This window comes from Crocodylus porosus, unplaced genomic scaffold (assembly GCF_001723895.1).
Source record: "Crocodylus porosus isolate Cpor-Errol unplaced genomic scaffold, CroPor_comp1, whole genome shotgun sequence".
Lineage (NCBI taxonomy): Eukaryota > Metazoa > Chordata > Crocodylia > Crocodylidae > Crocodylus > Crocodylus porosus.
Genome location: NW_017728943.1, coordinates 75,171,434 through 75,195,429, shown reverse-complemented (window position 1 = coordinate 75,195,429; position 23,996 = coordinate 75,171,434). Strand labels below are relative to the sequence as shown.

Genomic DNA, 23,996 nt, shown 5'->3' with positions numbered 1-23,996 from the left:
TTTGAAGGCTTTCAGCTAAGTACCTAAGTAAAATGGAAGACTGTTTCTAGGGAATTCCATCTGTTGTTTAGTGTATCTGTTATTACATAAAATGTCTTCAGTTTCAGATGTCCACGCACTCCATCTGTTCTGTCCCTTTGTTTCTCTAACTTGACACAATTCCAAACATACCATGCATGTGTGCATGTAATTTTTGAAGTAGGCTGTAGGGGCCCTAAAGTCCAAAGCAAACAGTTTATAAGCGCAATGGGCCAATTCAAAGACAAATAAACATCTCCAATTAATGCCTGAAGAGGGGACAAGGGAATTTTTAAATCAAATTATGCACATGCTTTCTGATTTAAACAGTTCGGAATAACTCTGCTTTGCTTTGCAAGAGGAAGGTCTCTTTAACCTGCTGCATTTAGGGCTGGGTTCATGTGCTGGTCTCTTTAGGGAGCAGCAAGCATCTTGATAGGATCTCTGATTTGCATGATCTCGGTGTCCCCATGTGTCCATGTTATATGTGGAGCTAAGGACAAAGATTACCACTGTGTTTGTACAGCCCTTGTGGGAAAAGGCTGTCATGGTTGCCAGGGCTTAAACTTTCACTCCTCACTACTGAGGCAGCAGAACCATGTAGACTTCCCATCCCCTACAGCAACAAGGCTCTTCAAAGCATCGTGGATCCAAAAACCCCTAAATATATTTTGGACAGGGCTGGGGAAGGGTAAGAGTTAAAATTCTAACTCGGATCTGAATTTCTCATAGGTTCTTATCTTTCCAATGTCTAAACCAAAATCCTATATTTGAATGCTGAGGATGCGGGGGTGGCTTCAACGTCCAGATCCACATTTTATGGCTTAAGCCATTTCTACTTGCATTATGTTTCAGTGTCATAAAACCTGACATCACTTGGCCTTTTGCTTTGCCATTTGTTTGTGGCCTGGTCTTACATTTCTCTCTCTCTCTTCATTCATCAGCACAAGCCCTTCCTGGGAACATACAGGAACAAAAACTCCAGTAACGGGTCAATTCAGGTAACTGCTGTATTGCTTGCTGTATATTATATATGTACATAAGACGCAACATTGCTCCTCTCTAGTGGGCACGTTTTCACATCACTGTGAATTTATAGACAAGGAAGCTTATTCTGAGTCTTTGAATCCACAGCTACATTTCCCTTCCGTGACCAGGAATTTCAATTTTTCATTTTAAAAGGGTTCTTTTAAACAGTTTTATCAGTTAGTGTTAATGTTTCAGTGAAGTGGGAATACTATCAGAAAATATGCTGAATATTGTAACTTGCCTTGTGTTCCAGATTGAAGTACCAATAGCTCTTAAGGGAAGGCTTTCACTTTCCGTTAGATTAGAGGAGATAAAACAACTTTTGGAGAATTGATTTCAGGCAGAGAAGGAACCGAAATAAAGGACGTGATAACCATCTCTTGCTAAGCGTCTTGAAGGTGCACCAGCTTCCTAGTGTCATGCAGTTCAGCTGATATGAGCACAGCTGGGGAAAGGTGATCACCTAAAGCTACGTTCTGATTGGCTGGTGGAGTCCTTTTAATGAAGTCCCTGCTTGCTGACCAGCGCTCTGTGGTGCACATTTGAGGACCTCATTTCCACATGCAATAGTGAAAATCCCTCCATTCTTTGTAGGTTGCAAAGAGTGGCAAGGGCTATTTCCTAGAACTGTTTCAGGTGGAAATTGAAAGGGAAACAGCCATTCACCTTCCTTGACTGTTGCTCCTAAGTATGACTTTACTGCGGAGAGCCAAATAGGTAGTTGGGTTGTTAGTTTTCTTGCTCATGTTGCTTACATTTTTAAAGATTGCTGACCAGATCCAGTGGCCTGGGAGAAAAATAAGAGATGGTAGAAGCAGACAAAAGAGTGGAAACTGCCTTTTCTCCTTTCACTCCAGAAAATGAATGTAGCTGCCCTTTCTCATAATAGCTTCTAATTGATTGTAGCACTTATGATCTGCAGTGCTATGTTAAATACAAGGTTAGCTACAATGGACTTGATTTTTCTGCTAATCAGGTAGGGCCTCATATTATGGATTAATATGGTCTTTGTATAGTCAAAATGTGGAAAGCCCTGATCTTTTAGAAATTACCTGCTAAAACAATTTCCTGCCTCACTGCCTTCTCAGCAGATCTGGTTGCTGTCCCAGGGAGGTGGCGTGGGTAGCACAGGACGGTAATGTGGGTATTCCCAGGCTTGCTTCCTGCTTGCTTCTGTTGCTAAACAGACACACTTTGCAACTGACAGTTTTCTAATCTGCAAAATAAGGATAACACCTAATGGTAGGTCTTGCAGATGTGGTAAGGTTTAAAGGTTAGACCTGACTGGAGGATGACAGTTCTGTTTCACAGTAACTTTCAGGGTTTTAAAATTTGATCACAGTGCAATGAAAATACCCCACTCTGAATGGTTTCATGGAGCAGTAGGTCACTGGCCTGGGATATAGGGAAATCAAGGGAAAGGCTGTGATCTAGCTGGTCTGGAGCAGCAGCATTTTTCATCTGAAGAAATGCTCAGGCAGGCAGAGCAGCCTCTCAAAACTGGGTTTCTCATAGCTCAGGCTCAATATGGCACTGGCTATGGTGGGGTTTGAGAGGGTGCTGGATGATTTGGCTCTGCAGGAGGGATTTGGCATACAGACTGAATCTTTGCCACCCCAGACCTAGATGAAATTGCACCAATGATATTCTGACCCACTTAACTGCTTGATGTTCGACAGTATTTCAAGATGACTTACTGAGCTTAGGCAACTAATAATTAGAACTTATTTTTCTTTGGCTTTTGATTTGTTGGTACAGTTAGGTCAGCTTATTCCAGTGCACGCTCATATCTTCTAATCACAAAGTGACTTCTTGTTGTTTTATCATTTAAGAATTGGGGCAGTGACCTGCTGTGTCCTGAACAGACAGCATCTAAAAATGTCCCAACATCAGGTGAGAGAGCACTTACTTTCATTACTTACACTAAACCACCTAGGAAAAGGTTTCAATTTTGCCTGCAAAAACAAAAAAATTCCATTACTGCAATTGAACACTAGAAAGAATACCATATTAGGCATAGAATATTTAGCAGCATGTTGTACCTTGCAATACCTGGCATGTTCAGCAAACATAATATTTAGGGACAGATGGGGAGCCTACTCAGGTTGATTAGAAGCCCAGCAGATTTGGTCTACCTGGACAAGCCTGCTATGAGCTGCAGTTCAGTAGGTACGCTGTGTATGGACTTAGCACAAATACTTTATAGATGAGCAGTTAGTGAAAATATGATCTACAGCCAAAACAGAGCAGAATGAGTGTATCAACTTTTAAATCTAATCAACTTTAGTTTTTTTTGACATGTGAAAGGCTGCTTTAATCTTTATTTACTTCCCTGTTACTCAACCAAATGATTTGGAACAAGCTGGGCACAGACAAATTGCTAATGTTTATTCCTTATTCTAGTTTAATGCCTGATTTTTGTGTAGAACTTTGCATCTAAGTTGGTAAATATTTGTTGACTGCACTGGAAGCAAGAGCAGGACCTTAATTAATGATAAGACTCTTCAGTAATCGTGACTTAACCCTGCTTCTTTTCCTCGCTCCTGTCTAGTTCATGAACTACGGCCAGTTGACATCAAAGTCATAGCAGCGCTGGGAGATTCTCTGACAGTGAGTATCAGTATATCCAAGGGCCTAGCACAGAAAGGACAAATCTGGTGTCTCTTTGTTTTTAGTGTTGTATGCCTTCAGAATCAAAAGCAAACTGCTGTAATTCAGCAGAACCAAATTCATCCCATTGTGCCCCTTTGCAGAACAAATGTTTTGAATGAATTTGGCAATTGTGAAGCCAAGTAATAGACTGCTGAGACTGACATTAGAAATGGGACCTTGTGTTGCAAAAGGTGGACTAGAATTAGTCAAACTTTTTTTTGGATAATTTTGAAATGTGTTTCCAAGTGTTAACATTTTGCTCTTGAGTTTTGATTTCATTTCATTCTGTGGCTCAAACTCTCCAAAATGTTTAACTTATTAGCAGAATGAAAGTAAAGAAGAAAACAGATTTTAAATCAGGTAGGCTTTAGAGGGCTGAGAAATGAAACGAGAGATCCTGTAGGTCAGGACGGAGGTTCTGACAAAGTTGCAATGCTACAAGAGTGACCCATCAATCCTAAGTTATTCTGAATCAGAACAAAAGCACATTTTGAAATATCAGAAATGTCTTATGGAACAAATTCCAAGGTCTGACCACCTCTAGGGTTGAGTATTTATGTCTGTGGGAAATGAGGAGACTGAGTATCTCAGATGGACAGGCTTGCAGTACAGAAAAGGGATGTATGTGTTTTCAGTGTTCTGATGGCTCTGTCCATCTGTCTCCATCTTGGCCTGCAGTAATCCTGGCTCCTGCCCTGCTGAACCTGGAGTTTACCTCAAAGTACCTCAACCATGACCTGCAGCATTCGGCCAAACTGTGCTGAGGGCCCCATGAAAGTTACCTGCTTATATTTTCCCAGGATATTTTAATTTTTTTTCCTTTGGCCTTTTGGTATGTGAAACATATTTTCTGAGAAATCTAGTGGTCCCCAAAGACCACTGTCTTTGATGTTTGACATACCATAACAATAAGATAGTCTTGTCATGCCACGTCATGGGCAGCCAGGTCTGGAGGTCATCCAGGGTCAGAAGAAACCACTAAGATCTGTATCAGACAGGCTGAGGCCCTGGGTTCAAGGCCACAGATTGATGAGCCTAAGTGTGACCTCTTAGTTTCTTCCTCTTTTGATAATAGCCATGCTTTTACCTCTAGCTTCCTTTACCTCCAGGGCCAGATGTTGTTTTTGTTAAGAGTTTCTAATGAAACTAGTGCTAGTGTAAGAAGTCAGCCAGGAAGCTGGGGAAAATGAAGTCTTCTGCTTATACCCAAAACAAGGATAGCCAACAGTCCGATTGTGCTACCCTACCAATAATGTGTCATTCCCAATATAGACAAGCCACCAGCAGGAATGAGACAGTGGCGTTTATCCCCCTGGGTTCAGCCCCCTGGGTCCATTAAGACATTAGTTCTTCTGCTGATATTACCAGTAAGGCCCTAGGTAGTCCTCATGGCTGTATTTGGTAATGTGCTTTCTTGAACAGTCAGTAGACTGTTGTTACTAACTCCTTTTTTTCAAAAATGTACCAAGTACCCCAGCAGATATGACCCATTTTTGGTGACTTCTCACCTGATCAAGACCCAGAGTAGTGACCTTGTCAGAGGTGAAAAGTTCCTTATCCCACTGCCAATAATCTCCTGTGCACGCCTCGCCACCTTTTTGTGTTGATGACTTTTCTTACACTGTGAAAGGATAATTATGTTCATGCTGCAGGAAGGCTGTTCTCCAACTGGGCATTGTTTCAGATTTAATGAACCACCAACTTTTTTTTTTTTTTTTAAATGATAAAATGTGTCCATCATTTCTCCCTCAGCACATAAAGCAATAGTTAATCTAATACATTTATCAGTCACCTGAACAAATCACCTCCACTTCAAACAGCTTGTCAGGTTAGAAGACTGAATTGGGCAGTGACCTTGGGGTAAAGCAGTGCTACACCAAAGATTAGTTTTCTTGGCTGATTTAATAAGTGTTTATTTGTATCTCCTAAAAAAGATCACATCTTTCACATTTACTTAATAAAACTAGAGCTCTATGGTAATTTCCTATTGGTGTTTTTTGATGGAAAATGTGGTCTTTGCAAAATTGAAATCATTTACAGGAAACTGTTGGTTTCGCTGTTTTCTGTTTTTCCATGGGGAGAAAGCAAATGTGAAAGTTTGGTGTCAAGACATTTGAACAAACACTGGTCTGTGTTCCCCTTGAGGTGCTGCAGGCAGAACCTTATGAGAGCTATCATTCTGGAGGCATCTGCTCCTGTAGTTTCTTCCTGTCTGGCTGGATAGCTGGACCACATCTCCCATCAAGCATCATAGTCTCCTATCTAGTTGAGCTGCTACAGGGCATCATGGAAGTGCCATGATCGTGGAGCATCATGGTAAATGTGGGGCTGCCAGGAGTCCAGTGCATATGGAGAAAAAGGAGAAGCTATTGGTCACCAGAACTACAGTTCCTATGAGCCACTGCACAGAGTAATGTTTGACCCAAAACAAAATTTTCAACATTTCCAAATATTTAAAAATGTAGCTATTTCAATTTTTTGTTCTTAGTTTTTTAACTATAGATCAAGTACAGCAAGGTCAAGAACAATGCTAGCTTTCTTACTGCTGCTTCATCAGTAATGCCTCATCTCTAACGTGGAGGAACCTCTAACTATGTCATTAGTTTGTCTGCTGATGTTGCCAACAAGAGCCCCAAGTAACATCACAGACAAATGACAAAACACTGGAAATTTCCAGTGGTCAGTCAGCTCTGCTGAGTATACTTGACTAATGCTTTAAAGACCAGTCTGAATTAATGGAATATGTTGGTAGCCCCTGGAGAGCAAAGCCCATCTTGCTCAACATGGTTTGCCCCTTTTGTCCTTTGATTTTGTTAATGACTTATAGCATCTCTTCTAGACTGCTGTAGGAGCCCAGGCAACTAGCTGGAATGACCTGGACACAGCCTGGAGAGGACTTTCCTGGAGGTGAATCTCAGTTTTCTGTCTAGAAGCTGTTTCATTCCAGTCAGAGCTCTGGGGACAACTACTTCAGGAGTTCATAACCTTGTTGGTATTGAAATGTATACAACCTCATGTAAAAGCTGCATCCTCACAGTGTGTATTTAGCACTTAAGAACCATTAAGTTCTCTCAAGCTCGGCCCTATCCCTGCACTACCTCAGCCTTACCCCTGCTCCTACCCCTGCCTTAATTCATTGGAATATATCTGATACTAGGACCATGTAAAGTCATTAAATGTATGTATACACATGAGAATGTCTTGCAAGTAATTCTGTATTAGTATAGTTTGGGAGCATGTATACACATACATGTATATAAGCCCAACCTGCTTATATGTACAAGTGCCACTGGTTGGATTCATATCTGCACAACTGAGTGCAGACAATAAATGTTTTTACAGATGGGTATGCTTGAGTGTCCATGCTGGAGTGGAAGGAACAAGATGATTCTGATATGCATATAAGAACTATATCCCTGCATTTTTGGATGGAAACATTTGTGCATGCACTCATAGCAGTGGAAGCTGCTGAAGGATTTGTGTGGAGAAACGTGTTCTGAGTGGCAGATACAGAGACACTTTTCTGTAGCCTGCATCAGAGAAATCCAGATGCCTGGTTAATAGGCATCGCTGCAGTCAGTGCACCTTGAATAACTGACTGTAAATGCAGCATGTTGTCAAACCTAGCATGAGCAGGTTTGATGAGGTGATGTGCCTCCTCATGACTGGCATCACCAGCAGATCTGCATGAAGAAGAATTTCCTCATAGTGCTCAGTCAGTAAATCTGCAGGTTCTGTCTTCACTGTATCCCTGTTTGATTTTGCTGAAATCTCCGTCCTTTGACATTTTTTCCCTGAATTTGTACTTGTCTTGTATTTTATCTTTGATCTGGTTGAGCCTATCTTTTTAAGAAACGAAACAAAACAAAAACAAAACCTAGCAAACTCTGAGCTCATATATCAATAATGTACAGTGACTACAGGAGAGGTGGTTGGTGCTTACAATATGAACCTTGCTGAGTGACTCTATTCATTCTTCTTTGTAGCATTGGAGGTGATGGAACCCTGGAAACTCATACAACGTTACCTAGTGAGTATCTTGGCAGGCATTAAATAGGAAAGTGAGAAGCTATCTTTCTTCCGAGACCAAACTAAACATGTGCTGGAAAGCTTATGTAGGCCTCCCAGCTTTCTTAGATGGATCCCTAAAGGATGTCCATTCTTAAAGGATCTAAGTAATTCATTCACACTGCAGATGCATCCTGGGGAAGATTCCTCACTCTACAAGGCTTATTTAGTTCCTCCATGAACTGGATCTGGATGGAGCTGTAGTGTCTACTTGGCTGGATTGGTGAGGGCAGAAGAAATTTTGAAGATAACAAAAATCCATGGCAGATATGTTCCTTCTAATATTTCCCCCTGCACCCTCCTATGACAAATAGAAAACCTTTTGGAGCTGAGCCCACTTTTTATAGTCTGCACAGCACCTGGTGGTCAGTAGTGTGCTGGCTGTTCGCATACGGCATGCTAGTGGCTCCTTCTGCTCGGTTGTTCTGAAAGGCACTGAAAATACATGAAGTATTTTCCCTAGTACTATTGTTCCATGTAAGCAATTACTGCAGTTGCTATGGAGACTGCAAGTGGTCCATGTGACCATGAGGTGGAGGGGACTCCAATGTGTTCTGTGCTGTGTAACAGTTTGACAGCTCCTGACACTGTGTGTAGGATTTTATTTCTATCATTATCCATGGGTGTCATCACTATGTTATAAAGAGAAGTAAGAAACACATTGTGAGGTATTGTAGATATGACACTCACCACAAAGGGGCTTTGAACTCTATTAGCAGCACTGTCACAGAAACAATAATAAAAATTTGCATATGTAATGCCTTCTTGCTGAGGTTCTTGGTGAATTCCACAAACATTCGTAAAGCCTCATGTCACCTCCAGGAGGCAGATATTTTTACCTCAAATGAATGGTGGCAAAACTGAGGCTTAAGCCTACATTCACAATGAATCAGTAGCAGAACTAAGATTAGGATCCCTGTCTCCTAACTCTCGGCTTCCCTCCTGACTCCCAGAATCTATCATTGACAAGATAAACCTGGTCCACTTAGTCCCACTTAAGCACCCCAGAGACAGACTGTCAGGTAGAGCAGACCATTTAGTAACAGTAGCTTGGAGTGTGCCCCCTGCTTCTGAGCACCAAACTTCTGACAAAAGCCTGAGCACAGCCTTGGGGCACACACTTGGAGCCACTCAAAGCCATCTACGCAGCTTCATTGCCAGCCTCTGGTGCATCCAGCTGGAACGAGGGGATGGACTACTTTTGTCAGTCTTGAAGCTAATATCAGGGGAAGCCATACAGATTTGCCCTTGGTCCATCACCTCAAGCATAAGGGAAGTCCTGTGGAAATTGTCATAGGTCCTTGCTGGCAGTGAGGCAGGTTAACCAGAGCATCCTCTTCTCTTCTCTTCAAGATATTTTGAAAAAGTTTAATCCAAATATTTTTGGCTTCTCTACTGGCACCAAGAAGGAAATGGCTGGGTTCAACATAGCGGCAGCTGGAGCCCGAGCACTGTAAGCACAACTGTAAGCTATGTAGGCAGGGGAGTGTGGGCTGTGGAGCTGATGAATCAGCAGCTTAAATGTAAATTGCATGCCAAGGTTGAATGGTGGCTCTTGAATTAATACTAATTAGCAAACCTGTTACTATTTGATTGCTGATCCCGCCTATTTATATCATGCAGGTCATGTGGTCTAATCTTTATTTAGAATAGCTGGGGGATTGAATAGGTGCTTGTGATTTTTCCAGCATGGGAGGGACTTCTCTTAATCCGGCCTCTTCCATCCAGATCTTCCAATATCTGGTCCACTGTCTTGTGCTCAAGAAGCTCCCAATTCTAACAATGAATTTTCCTACAAGCCTTTTACATGCTGGTCACCTGTTTCAGCATCAGAGAAGGTTTGTCATGATCCAAAAATCAGTACTACCCCACAGCTGTTTACTGACTTCTGGGAAGCAAGCTGCTGTGTCTCATTTGATGTCTAGTGAATGCTGCCATAACTGGCAATAAAAACTGCTTGCTGGCATCATTACTCTGCAGGACCCATGTTAACCAAATTGTCACAGAGCAGAGTTTTCAGGGACAGACAGAGGTGGCATTCTGCCACACAGGGGTTGCCTTGTTTAGTCTTCCTCTGTCTGTTCCCACTCATGAGCTGTCACTTTCCCTGGGCAGCCCCTCTTAGCCCTGGAGTTCCATAAAATGAGGAAAGGGGGAGCAAGGACGAGAAATTGCAGCATTTGCAAGCTGCTTCCTTGTGCTTCTCATTGCAGGGCAGCGGGCTGAATAGTTTTTGTTTTGTTTGTTTGTTTTTGTCCTCTTTCCATAGCAATATGTCTACCCAGGCCCGTACACTGGTGGAGCTAATGAGAAACAGCTTGGTAAGTATCTGACTTCATAGATGACTAGAAAGCTAGCAATTATTAGGGTCATCCCTAACTATTCTTTCCGATGGTCTCTCCCTAACCCAGTGGAGGTCAATTTTGTAGGCAGTCCTGCCACAAATTAAGCCTGGGGCCCTTGATCCCCTTCCCCTGTCTGATCTGTTGTTCTGCTTTCTTTTTACCACCCTATCTGCTACTTTACTCCCTGTGCCTTCCTTCATATGCTGCATGCCACACACACAGGCTACCTGTGCCATGTGTGCTGTGTGTTGGCCACCCTGGCCCTAACCTCTTAAACTCTTCTCATCCTGTGCAGTGCCTATGCATAGTGATAGTGGACTGTTTACAGCTGGAAGACTCATCAAGGATTTGTCCCAGGGATTTTTCATGTGTATGTGCACAGGGTTAGTCATACCTGCCAGGAAGTTACTGTTATTAATACATCAGTACCCAGAGCCCTGGGTTTCCCACTGGGTTGGGTATTGTATATACTCATAAGAAGACATTGATAGTCCCTTCCCTGAAGAACTAAGAACCTAAAATTAAGACGATGGGTAACCAATGAGCTAACAAACAATAGGAAGGAGGGTGAAGGTGATGACCAGAAGGTTATACAGGTGAGCAATAACCACAATTTACTGAACCATTTAAGAGTTGATGTGAGGAATGCTGGGAAGCATCCAGGTAGGTTGAGAGAAGGAAGGGACAGGACCAGGAGATGAATATAACTGGTGGCCAGGGGGAAAGAATAAGGAAGGTAGAGGCAGAAGGAAGAGCAAGAGTACATATGTAGACTGGTAACGGGCCGAGGCAGTGGTGACAAAAACAAATGAACTAAGGCAAGCACGAGAGTGAGTCGGGTGTCTGATGGACCAGGGTGAGAGAACCTGCCCAGAGCTTCTGCCCCAAAGAGATGATGGTGCTGTGCCGGTGAGGGGTGATTACTTGGCTGTAGCCTTCCCTGTAGGTCAGAACTTCCGAAGCCCTGCGTCTGGGCAGGTAAAGGATTTGTGACTGACTGTGCAGAGGGTGAATCCTGATGGTGTCCAATGGGAGTGTAAGGGGGCCACTGCTCACCATCTACTGGGGGCTAGGGAGGGGACTGTAGGGCTCCCTGGCTTTTACTAGGAATATAACTCTTGTATTTCTGGTGTGTATGTAGGTCTGCCCACATATGCACACATATATGGGAGTGAGGGGAAAGAGAGGGTGAAGACAGCTTAATGGTTAGTGGAGCCTGTGTGGGAGACAGGTTGTTCAGAAGTAGCTTGTTGGCCCTGGGATAGAGCAAGGTGCTCCCTGGTTTCTGTCGAACAGTGTATAAGGATACTGCAAAAAAGCTGACTTCTCCAAAGCATGCGTGCCTGTGTAACTGCGTGCTTGACAGATACCTTGGACATGGTTCATTCTTTTGGCAGTGAGGGGAAGTGAGAGGAAAATCCCTCCTTCTCTCTCTTTCTCCCCCCTCCTTCCTTTCTCTTTTAAAGAGCAGCTGACTATGTAGCTCTCATGTTCAATGCAACACGTTTCCTTTTGTTCATATCTCCTCTAAAAACTGGGGGGAGGCCTCTGCCCTGCCTTGCACACTGGGAGAAGCTGGTGTGGACAAAATGTCAGGCTAGGAGGAGACTCCAAGCTGGTAGGTGGTTCCCAGGCCCCTTCTCTATCCGTGGGTTAGGTTCACAGATGTTGTTATGTAAACTCTCTGCTCCAAAAATAGATTACTTGGATTCCTTTCTTTGTACTACACGTTACAAAATGTTTTCACTGTGTTCCAGCTCTCAGCAGCCCCTATTGTTGGCTGGTGGTGACGTATGCTTAGCAGCTGCCCTTATATGAGCTCAGTGAAATCACCAGGCTCCTGGACTCTTCTGTTTGAATCCAGCTGTCTGACCTCTGGGGCGCAGCCCTCTCCCGTTTTGACTTGCTTGCACAGGGCTCACTCAACTGACAGGGTTTCTCAAGGACTCCGAAATCCACTGAAGTGGCATTAATGCATTGTTTTCTAATCCTCCCTCTCTCTTTCCCTCCCCATTTGCTGCACCCAGTTGGTACTCGTTGGTGAGTCTCCCCATCGCAGTCCCCACAGCCAAAATCCATTTGTGACTGTGATCTCCCAGTGATGCATGCAGCAGCAACCCTAACAGTGTACCAAGGAGCTGCTGATTCCCCTTTCTGAAGGGAATTTCATAACAAAAATCAGGATGTGTGTTAGCTTGACTAAGAAATAATACCCTCTTCCAGCCCCTGCCTTTCTCTCTCTTTCTCCCTGTCTCTTCCTCACACACACTCACTTTCTAATCTTCACACTGTCAAAGCAGAAAAGCTTGTTCTCATTTTTTGACACTCTCACTGTACCCCACATCTCACCTCTGCAACCCTAAGCAATTCTGAGCTGTCTGAACAGCTCAGATTTTGCACTGTTCCTTTTATGTGCCATTAGAAAATGAACTTCAAGTTGGACTGGAAACTGATCACAATCTTCATTGGAGGCAATGACCTGTGCCAGTACTGCTTGGACCAAGTAAGTGCTTGTAAACTGGGCACACAGCTCTGGGTGCTTGGCAAGAGAACCAAATCAGTCTAGTTCTTCTCTCTTTTTCAGACCGCCAAAGCCATTAGATTAAAAGCCTTTAGAACTGGTGTTCTCTACACATGTCTTATTTGAAAGGAGTGTGCTGCTTGCAGAGTGTAGCTCCTGACCAGGACTTCCTTAGTATTATTCATTATTTAAGGGCTGGTGTTCTGTTCAGTATTGTACAAAACAGAAGATACATGGCCTCTGGCTGGAAGAGCTTGTGATCTAATTACACAAAGCAAGCCGGACAATGAGATGCCACATGTACATTGTTACCAGGATGCTCAGGGAGGCTGTGCTGTGGAAGCTGACTCCGTAAAAATGCCACCAGTGTGCTCCACGATTTATTGCCTGTCAGCTGCACCAGATGAAATACTGTCAGTTTACAGCTGTTGGCTTTTTCCAGCTGCCAACTCTCCAAGCTCCCCATGCTGATCTGAAAATTCTTTTTTCTTTTCATCCATCACCCCCTCTGGTGAAGGTTTCGCAACACATTCTGTGGGCCTGAACCAGCGCTCACTGCAGTCAGTAGGAGTCAATCCATTGCCTTGTCAGTCCACTGACTCTAGATTGCCCCAGTAACACATTTCCAATTGTATAGGCAATTGTATTGTGTGGGCCTCAGGCCTAACTTGGTTTGCAGAGCCAAATAGTTCTGGAGGTTCCTGGAGATGTTTAAGGGAAGAACACAGTTTGCTTCCTAAGCCTTAGGCTGGCTTTCAACAGCAGGCTCTTAGAAAATACACACGCGCGCACACTCTCTCTCTAACAGCCTGCCCTAGAAAGTCAGCCTTGGACTTCATATATATTGTATAGCCATGTTCTGGCTCCAGTCCATCTCAGTATAGTATAGTATAGTATAGTATACAAAACGCACAGCACAGTACAATGCAATGCAACACAACACATTGCAACAGTCTGTGGGTAAAAAGGAGCATGCCAGAGTCCATGAAAGATAATGTGGAGCCCTGCAGTGTGATTTATGCAGGTGCTCACCAGAGTCAACATTCACGTTAAAATAACTCTGTCAAGGACTTGCATAAAGCAGGGGATTTTGAATTGGGATTAAGGGAATGTATTAGTCACATGAAAACAGTACAGCAACTAGATAAGCTACACACAGGAGGCAATAGGAATAACACCCAATAACACTCTGATCCAAAAGTACAAGCTGTACAATCAGGTAGGAAAGCATTTGGTCAGGAGAGAGTGTGAGTGTGTGTGTGTGTGTGTTTGGAGACCTCCTTAGGAACTGAAGGTTCTGTAATGGACCTTTTTGTTTTTCTTTTAAATGATAGTGCCTTGAACACTGGAGAAATAACTGATCAGGGTTTCTCTCTTTCCCTCCCCCTCTACAGGAGACTTATTCAGTAGAAAAGTATGTCAAACACCTCCAGGACACTCTGGACATTCTTTACAAGGAGGTAAAGTCTGAAGTTACTCTTGCAGGCAAAGCTCTTGGCAAGCACAGTTGGGTATTTCTCCTCTCTGACGCAGTATCTGTGATCACGTTTCAATCAAGGTCTTCTTCCAGATAGCTACAGCAATAAAACTAATGCTGAAACATCATCCAGCGACTGTATTAGAAAAGGGCAGGAAAGTGAAGGCTTTAGCTTTGCTGTTTACAGGTTCCTCCCATGAAACAAACATGTAACACAGCCCTACTCACAATTGACTCCTAAATCAAGTGGGCAGTTTACTCTAGATTGATGGCTGCCAACATCTACAAGCCATGGGCAGAACAACTCAGCTCTGGTCCAGTGAGGGCCAGGGAGCTTTGGTGACATGTCAGTGGCAGGAAGCTTTGCCTGCCCCCATGCCAGGGCCAGGCAGCTGGGAATTGTTCCTGTACTGCTTCTCTCCAGTTCCCCTGTTGCCTGGCTGCAGTATGAATGCAGCTTCCAGCTGGTGGGGAGTTAGGCTGCAACTGGGCAGTTGCTCCCATTCCCACCCCTACCCCACTACTGTGGTGCAAGGACAACTAGAAGCCCGGCCCCAGTGCAGCTCCCCATTGACTGGAAGCTGTACCCATGCTACAGCCTTGCGGGGAGGGAGTGGGGAGGTAGGGACAAGCAGAAGTTGTGAGTGTAGCTTCCTGTTTCCTGGCCCCAGTACAGCTCTTTACTGGCCTGGACATGGGTGAAGTCACAAGGAAATCCCTCCACATCTGTGGGCTGGATCCTGGGTTCCACAGGCCAGATCCAGCCTAGGAGCTGTATGTTGCTGACCCTTCCTCTAGTTCAACCAGAACAGCTATGAGTAAGGGAGGGAGGGAACATGTCACCTAGCCAACAGTGGCAGCTGGTACTTCATTGGCTGCTGTCTATTCTACATTTCCCCCTTGTGCATTGCTTTTGAATGCTGCCAGTGGCTCTTGGGATGTATGTACTCGCATGCTGACCTACAAGCTACCTCTGTCTGATTTTGTAACTGCTGCCTGTTCTGTGCATTAGCATAACCAGTTTCCATGATCCCTGCAGCTCCCTCGAGCCTTTGTCAACTTGGTGGAGATAATGGAGATCTCAGGTCTGCGTCAGATAGAAAGAGAAGCTTCAGGGTGTGTGCCCCCAGGGAGGTAAGTGAGCAAATCAAACATCCATCTCACTGAACATTATTTTTAAGGGTAATCTATATTACTATGATCAATGAGGTAACCACACAAGGTTTAAAAGCCTCCTTCCTCTTGGACATTTTTCAATCTGGGAACCATTATACAGTAAATACCAAGATGCAGTAGTCATAAGGAGGGGACTGAATCCCGTTCTTTAGTTGCTTACATATATGCAGCTCCCATTGATGTCAATGAAAGTTGGACCCATCTAAGTGATAGTGGCATAGTTTATTTCTATTTGTTCATTTTATATAATTAGATTTGGGCCTAAGCCACAAAGTATGAAACTATATCCGAACTCCACCAACGTCTAGGAACATTTGGAACTGGAGTTCTGGCTCCAGTTCATTTCCATATAACATTTTATTTTGATAGAAGCTACAGTCTCAGTCCAGGAAATCATCCAAGACCTAATGTTGCCTAGCTTTGAGTATCAGGCAGGGTAGCACCTCCAAAACTAACTGGTTCAGAGTGGTGTAAGATTTTATAGGCTACAGCCTACTTTGCCAAATGCTATTATACCACACTGCCCTGCCTTCTGCCTGACTTCAGACTAATGCAGCTAACTACCTCTCTCTTGCTGTTTGTGACTAGTCCCACTGATGTAAAGATTATTTCTTGTACTTAAAATTAAGCATGTGCTTAAGTGGATTAGAGATTGAGAAAATGAGACAACAGTTCAATAACTGTTTATAAAGGCAAAATATGGTAACCTATCTAAAAGTAGGTGTGTTTGACTCTCATGATCACTAATCTATCCCGGACAGGAACACAGGACTAGAGGAGATTTGTTCTGGGTCATGGATCTAATCCCCAGCTAGGATATACAACCATATTGTATAACGCTTTTCTTAAAATTACTGAGCTCCAGCCTAAAACTAGATTTTTGACCCCACTTCTCCTCTGGGAAGACTGTTCCAGAATATCATTGGTCTCATTATTGGAAGGAGTCTCCTCGTGTCCACTTAAATTTATTCATGGTCAATTCATACATGTGTGCCAGTGCTCTCCCTATAGCTTGAAAAGTTATTTTCCCTCCCCATGATATAGCTATAGAGAATAATTGTATCCCCTCTGAGTCCTCATTTTAAGATAAATAAACCAAACTCTTTTAGTCTTCAGTCCATATGTTCCCCTGAGCATCCTAGTCACTGTTTTCTGGACCTGTTACACTTCTAATTCATCGTTCTTGAAAGTGGGTGATCAGAATTGTGTAAAGTATGTCAAATGAGGACTCGCTACTGTGTTACACCATGGAATTAATACTTAACCTTATCCCCACTGGAAATACATCTCCTAGTACATGCTAAGATCTTGCTTCCCTTTGTCACAGCTGCATTTATGGTGCCTCATAGTCTTCCCACACTTGACGAGTGGATCCAGGTTTGCTTCCCCCTCACTTCCTTCCAACTGATGAGCTCTCAGGTTATAACAGGAATGTCTGTTAACAGTCTCTAAGTTTTTGATCTTGTATTGCTGAATTTTGTCCCACTTCTTGTTCCCCAGTTGGCAAGTTCTTCCTGTATGATACCATAATCCCCACGGTGATGATGAAGCCTCCTACTTTGTGTCATCCATCAGTTCACTTCTCCTTTTGTGCTAATCATTAATGAAAATATTAAATAAAACCGGTCCCAAGACTGATCCTTGAGGGATGCCTCTAATACAGGGTTCCCAAACTCTGACAGATTGCGCACCACCAACTTAAAACAATAGAGCCTTAAGTACGACTAGCACATTTTTGCCATACCAAGTAATTATAATAAATCTCTTACCACCAACAGGGTGTCTGCATACCACTGGTGGTATCCATACCACAGATTGGGAACCACTGCTCTAATAACTTCCCTTTGGCCCAGCATCAACCCATTGACCGTCACCTGTTATTGTTGTGTTCCCTTTCTCCAGCTCTTTAACCTTCCAATTCTCAAACTGACCCCCTTCTTCATTATAATCATCACCACCTAAACCCATAGTTTCTTGTGTGGCCCTGTATCAGATGTATTCCTAATGGATTCGATCTGTAGCATTCCTGTGTCTAGAACATCTGCCATCTTTTCACAGAAAAAAATATCAAATTAGGCTGGCACAATCTGCCTCTGGTAAATGTGGCATTTTATCTCACTTTCTATTTACCTCCAGGTGTTTAGTTAGTTTTGAAGTAAATTAATTTAATGTGAATGGGTGTGTGGGAAGTGACTCCTTATTTTATCCCCTCTGACATGGCTATTCATGGTAAGCCTTGAATGCTGTTGAGATCAGAATGATAGGCCTGTAGTTGTCTGAGTCACTTTTCCTACCCCCCTAACCCTTTCCAAAATTTGGGATACTACAGCTGCTATTCTCCAGTCATAGGGAACCACTCCCAATTTAATAAACTCATTTAAAAAAATACTCACTTCCAGACTTGAAGTGTTACATGTCACTTCTTTAAGAATTCTGGGATGGAGGTTGTCTGGTCGCCCCACCTTCAGCCTAAATGTGTTAAGCACTTAAGTCTATGGACAAATATGCTTTTAAATAGATTTAAAACAGGAGGGAGAGTTCCCATTGTATATGAGCATTCACTATTACTAAATAATTGTTACAGCTACATGCTCCTATAGAGATACAAGTGGGCTAAACTGCTGTAATTTTAACCCTGAATGAAACAGGATCAAAGTTGCATTGGTCTTGCTACACTTCTATGCAGAAGCTTGCAGATGTAGTAATTGCATCATAAAGATTGTAGCAATATTAATTTATTTCAATCTAGTTTTTATATCTGTTTATACCATTAGAATTTTGCTTCCTTCTTGGTTTTGATCATTTCCATTGCATAGTCTCCATTCCCATTTGCTTCCGTCGTCATGTTCAACATCCCTGTCCTTGTAGCAAATTAAGGCAAAGCATTCATTTACTTAGATCTATCTTGTCTTCTCTGCCTGCAGCAATCTCTCCTTCTTTCCTTGCTTTTGTTTGTTTATAGTGCTACAGAAACATTTGCTATTTGTTTTAATATTCTTTGCAAGGTCTAGCTCAGCTTGACTTGGCTCTCTTTACTCCTGCTCTGCTTGCCCTTTAACCCATAGCTTTCATTGCTGATCAGTCCTTTTTTCCATTCTTTATAGGCACTCTGCTCATTTTTAATGTCCTTCTGGAGGTGGCTATGCATTAGGGTTGCACAGAATTTCGATGGCCATTTTGTTTCTACCTCAAAATGAGTCGAAACAGCAAAATCAAAACAAAAGCCGTCAAAATAGCCGTGAAACAAAACGAGGCTAGTTGAAATGTTTGGACTCCCTGTCCACCCGTGTGATCTATTGCGGGCAACGGTGAGGCAGCCCAGCTGAGCTGACTTCCTGCTTCCCACTGGGGTTAGGAACTCAGCCCAGCTGGGATGAGTTCCTTTCTCCAGCCCCATGGTCCAGTGGAATGGTTGAAAGAGGGTCGAAACAGTCTCACTGTTTCGACAAAGCGAAACGGTAAGGCTGTTTCAACTCAAAATTTTATTCAATGCAAAACACAGTTCTGTCCAGATCTCGAAAACTGAAGTCGGAATGGAACAGTGCCATTTTGCACAGCCCTATTATGGATCCAGTTAAACAGGAGTCCCAAGAAAGACTTTTAAAGCATCAGGAAATCCTGCTTGTGCAAATAGGTACACAGTTGGAGCGCATGAAAGGGCAAAAAATTGTTGCATGTACATGAGCCCTTTGTGACTTACAGCAATTTGAGATCTCCCCTACATTCAAGGTCTGAACTACTCAGTTTAGATGACTTCACTAACCTGTTCCCTTAGCTTATCAAAGCTTCCCCTTTTGAAATTGATTATTTAAACTGAGTCAGCTTGTGGTCACACTTGATCCAAGGTTATTTTCTATGACTAGTTCTTCTGTAATATCCTTGGTACTTACCAAAACCACATAAAAATAACTTTGGTTTACTGGTCCGGTGACTGCTTGGTAAAAAAAAATTCTGTCAGCTATTACACCCAGGAACATCTGGGCCTTACATTATTAGCATAGGAGCATTTGTTCTTCATTCTTTGTCTGGGAAGTTAAAGTCTCCTGTCATTAGGCAATTCCTGGTACAATTTATCTCTCCAAGAACATTACAGAGTTCTCAATTCATATCTATATCCAACTCTGGGGCCCACCAGCAAACCTCTAGCAATAATCTAGCAGAATTTCTTTAATCATCCTTCCCCAAAGTAATTTTTACTGGAATAGAAGGTGATTGAGAAGACGCTTCATTAATGAGTAAGAGGACCTTCAAAGAAGAAAATACTGGACATGAAAGGAGCTCTTTAGCCGAACAGAGAAAACCTTAACAAGAACCAGGGGCTGGAACTTAAAGCTTAACAAACTCAAATTAGGAATTAAGTACAAATTTATAACAGTGCAGGTGATTAACTACTGGGAAAATACTCCTGAAGGAAGTGGTAGATTCTCCATCTCTCAATGTCTTCAGGTCAAGGCTGGATGCCTTTCTGGAAGATGTATTTCAGTGAAACACAAGTTTTCAGGCTCAGTTCAGGGGCAATTGGATGAAAGTGGATGATAGATACAGGAAATCAGACTATGACTAAGTACAGGTATCACATTTCTACCAGGAGAATTGTCATTCTCCTGGTAGAAATGGCAAGTATACAAGCATTCACTCGATTTCTTCCAGAGGAAACATGCTGATTCTGGAAGAGAGATCTTCCAGGTGTCAACCTCGTAGATCTCCCCTGTGAGAGAATCTGCCTTTCAAGAGTGAATGTTTGTATACTTTCTTCTCATTCTGGCCCAGGAGGGGAATGAAGAAGCAAGGCAATGCTCCCTGAGCTCCCTCAGACTGGAGATTTGTCTGGGTATCCCCAGTCTGTGGGGAAGCAGTGAGTCTTTCCTTGCTGCTCCACTCCTCTCAAGGACCAGGGACTGGGATCATCCTGGTCTTGTGAAGGTGTGAAAAGCAAGGGGAGAGGGCATGGCTGCAGACTGAATGCCAGTACTCCTCCCTCTCCTGAAAAGATTTATAGTGGTGGAAATTTTGCAGGTAGAAATAAACATTTGTTTGTGGCCTGTATGAGCTTCTGGCCTTAAATCCCATAAGGCAGTGAAATCCTGCATTTAAAAAACTACAAACATATTTTAATCTGACACTGGTCTTTTGATATTTTAAACAGTTTGGTCCTGACTTTCAAATGTTCTGAGCCTCTGAAATTGCTCCCGACTCCAGCTCAAAATTGTTGAGTATTCAGCCCATGTGAGAGTTAAATCAGTGTTCCACAATTTGTTTCTTTTCCCTCCAAATTTCTCCTGTTCACCTTTTAAGCTAGTCAGGTGATCTACTTTCTAGATCTGAGCAGTTAACTTCTTTTTTGAGCTCTGGGAACAAAGCTGAATTGTTAATGAACTACAGACTGTCTTGGGCTAGTGTTGATTTCAATATCTCTTTCTTTAAAGGAGTGTCTGTCCATGTGTCTTAAACCCTCAGGAAAATTCTCCTGAGTTACAAGAAATGAGAAGAATTAACAGAGATTTTCAGGTAACCCCTGAATTCTGTTGCCTTAACTGATCCTCGCTACCTTTACCTCTTGCTTCTCTTTGACATTTTTTTCTCATCTGCATCATAAAACACCAGCATGTTTTTAAAAGCACTTGAGATGATAATGAAAGGTGCCATAGAGACTGAAGACCTAAATTACTATTTGGTCAGAGGGAACACAAGTTTCCCCATGTTGCATGACCATTTAACTTCAGCTCTGACCCAGGACAAGGCTGTCTAACAAGTGGCTCACAGACCAAATCCAGCCTGTGAGGGATAAATGTGCAACCCAAGGACTCCTACCTGGCCACTACTCCTGCCCCCTTCCCCCAGCATTGGTTCTATTGCTGTGGTCTTTGGGGTAAGGCAGCATGGCAGGAAATTGCAGCCTACACAGTGTCAGCAGCACTGGAGGGGTTGCTGATAGCACTAAGGGAGAGAGACTCAAGTTGTCTTTGTAGTGGTGAAGGGGCAGAGCTCACTCTGTCCATGCAATGGGGAACTGCACTGGCTGTGTGACAGGAGGGGGTGGTCCTTCATGGCATGCAACCTGTGCAGTGAGTGTGTGGCCTGAGGCTCTGCAACCAGTGCAGCGTGCAGCCCCTGGATGTTCAAAAATTGGGCAGCCCTCATCTAAGAGAGAAACCCTGGCTTATTCAGTCTTTGACTCCTCTACTTGGTCTGCCAGTGACCAGTTATGATGGTTGTTTTGTGAAATATGTTAGTCCACTACGGATTTAACTCAGATCTGCTCAGATTTTGCATAGGCCACCACATACCTATTGGGTGAAAAAAACTTGCAGTCACTGCTCTGAACATATCGGATCAAACCAGTGGTCTGTGTAAATTCAGTGTTCTGCCTCCAACAGTGGACAATACCAAATGTTTCTGAGTACAGTGAAAGAATCTATATTAAAAAATTACCCATTGGAGAGGATACTCCCTAACACCAAGAAGGATGTTTATTTATAGGTAGGTTATTTCTTAATTTTCCATTGGGATTCTCTCTTAGTCTAAGGCACGTGACAAGAAGCAGGAGAGCTTCTAAAAATGTTTATGCATAAATTGTTAGCCTATCTTCTAAGAATAGCAGATATTCACATTATTCATCTTCACATTTATTCCTAGGTTTTTCAAAAATGACGACTCTTTTTGGGTGCCCAAACTGATATCTTTAGAGGATCCTGACTTTTTTTTTTTTAAATACTGAGCCATCTTTTGAAAATTAAGTGACTTTAAGTTCTGTCTAGAAGTCTTACATTCTAATCCATTTTTTTTAAAGAATCTTACTAAACGTTAGACCACATTGGTGTCCCTTGGCACTGAGTTCAAGAGAGAATTCATGCATTGAGAGGGTTGTTTTGTTTTTTTTTTAACTTTTAAAAGTATTTCACTAACTTTAAGAGTGCAGATACTTGATTCTAATCTGTTTCCTCCTATGGAAGGTCTTCTTGCATTCACTCACATGATTGGCTATTCTCTGAATCCATTATGCCTTTCTTCTGGATTTATAGCATTGACCCGGAGAGGTGAAGTGCCCATGTTTTATAATCAGTGCTTAATGGGTTAAGATGAATCTTACAAATGACCTTTTGTTTTGCATCTCCTGTTATGGATAGGTGAAAAGTATGCTGATGGTCAACAGTGGCGGTTACGAACAGCGGGAAGATTTCACTGTAGTGGTGCAGCCATTTTTCAGAAATACCATGATGCCATTAAACAATGTAAGTCTCATTGTATTTCTTATTGCTGTGGAAGTCAACATCACCACTTATTGTCAGCTATAAGAACTCTGGGGCTGTGTCTTTGTTTGCTTGTTTGTTTTTCAATTGCCACCTGCTAGCCCGTTGTGGGTACTATAATAAATGCAAGGTTAAGGTAGGAAGAAGAGTGTTACATATAAGGTATTTGAAATCTGCAAGCAACATAGTTATCTGTGTTACAGTGTGGTAGCCAGCTGTGAATGCCCTGCCTTCTACTTGCCTTGTTCACCGAAGTCCACATGGTACAAGGCAGTGCTGTGCAGGGATACCCCAGGTAGCTGTGCATGTGCTAGCTCAGAGCTGTCCACCTGGTGGCCCATGGGTTGCATATGACCTACAAGGGGTTAACCTGTGACACCCTCATCCCAACCCCAGGAGCCCACCTGGCTGCCACTCCCCCTGTCTCCTGGTTGCAGCAGGGGGCAGTGGGGCATTCTGGAGCCTGCAGCTGGTGACCTGGGGTGCTGCCTGTGTGTGCGCAGGAGCGCAGCTGCTTGGGTGTGCGGTGGATGAGGGGGGTTGCCTGCTCACCCATCTGTGCAGTGGAGCACTGTGGGGAAGGGGGGCTTGCCCACCTGTGTGTATGGTGGAGTGATGGGGGATGCTGACTATGCATGTACTGGAGCAGGAAGGGAGCTGCCTTGTATGTGCCATGCAGCAGTGGTGGACAGAGCTGCCTATATATGGCATGCAGGGGGTGCATGGGGTACTGCCCAGGGGGAGGCCCTTGGCTCTCACTATTGCAGCCCATGTGAGGTTCTGGCCTTCCCTGGTGTGGCCCACACTGGGGCAGCCCCCAGCCACTAAGAAGCTGGATAGCCCCTGATAGCTTCAGAACTGGAAGCCCTATAGCTGTGTTTGGTATGGCATTGTGCCAAGGCTAAGCCCTGCTCGGGGCTTTTATGACTTAATATGACTGTCCCAGAACAAGTATATGTAGAGCCAGCCTCAGTTCCTCTGCATGGCACTGCCTTGTGCCGCACAGACATTCCCAGAGTGACTTCTGAAAGCATGGAGCTGGGCAGGCTTTAATTCAAACCACTCCGTGAAGTTAAAGGGCAGTTCTCCTTGTCTCTTTGTATCTTGGAAGTAATGTAATTACTTAGAAATGCAAGAATTCAGCATAGAAACACAGCCAAAACAACCTAGTTTTGCATAGTATCCCTCCACCAAACTCCAGGATGTGTTAAGAAGTGAATATGGGTTCTGGTAAAAAGTACTGAGAGTGATGTGGATGTGTTGAATCTTAATGTGTGAATCTAAAGTTACTTTCTGTTGAATCTGCTCATGTCAATGTATGTATAGTTTTATTTTAAGTTTACTATATATTCTTTGCCTACCAATCTGGTAGTACTCTTTCCCATGCTACTGGCTGGAGTTATTTATTTATTAAGGCTCTGGGACAAACATAACTACTGTATTAAAGGAACTGGAGACTA

At 43.2% G+C, this 23,996-nt stretch overlaps 1 protein-coding gene across 1 annotated transcript in view; it reads left to right on the top strand.

Moving 5' to 3' along the window:
• Positions 1-23,996, top strand: part of PLB1 (phospholipase B1) — a 102,706-nt gene that overhangs the window by 73,323 nt on the left and 5,387 nt on the right. The window contains exons 37-48 of the mRNA XM_019548590.1: positions 963-1,019; positions 2,880-2,940; positions 3,599-3,657; positions 6,539-6,606; positions 7,686-7,729; positions 9,121-9,220; positions 10,037-10,088; positions 12,535-12,615; positions 14,028-14,093; positions 15,150-15,244; positions 20,713-20,794; positions 22,414-22,518. Coding sequence (XP_019404135.1) covers positions 963-1,019; positions 2,880-2,940; positions 3,599-3,657; positions 6,539-6,606; positions 7,686-7,729; positions 9,121-9,220; positions 10,037-10,088; positions 12,535-12,615; positions 14,028-14,093; positions 15,150-15,244; positions 20,713-20,794; positions 22,414-22,518 — 870 coding nt within the window. The remainder of the gene's footprint in view (positions 1-962; positions 1,020-2,879; positions 2,941-3,598; positions 3,658-6,538; positions 6,607-7,685; positions 7,730-9,120; positions 9,221-10,036; positions 10,089-12,534; positions 12,616-14,027; positions 14,094-15,149; positions 15,245-20,712; positions 20,795-22,413; positions 22,519-23,996) is intronic.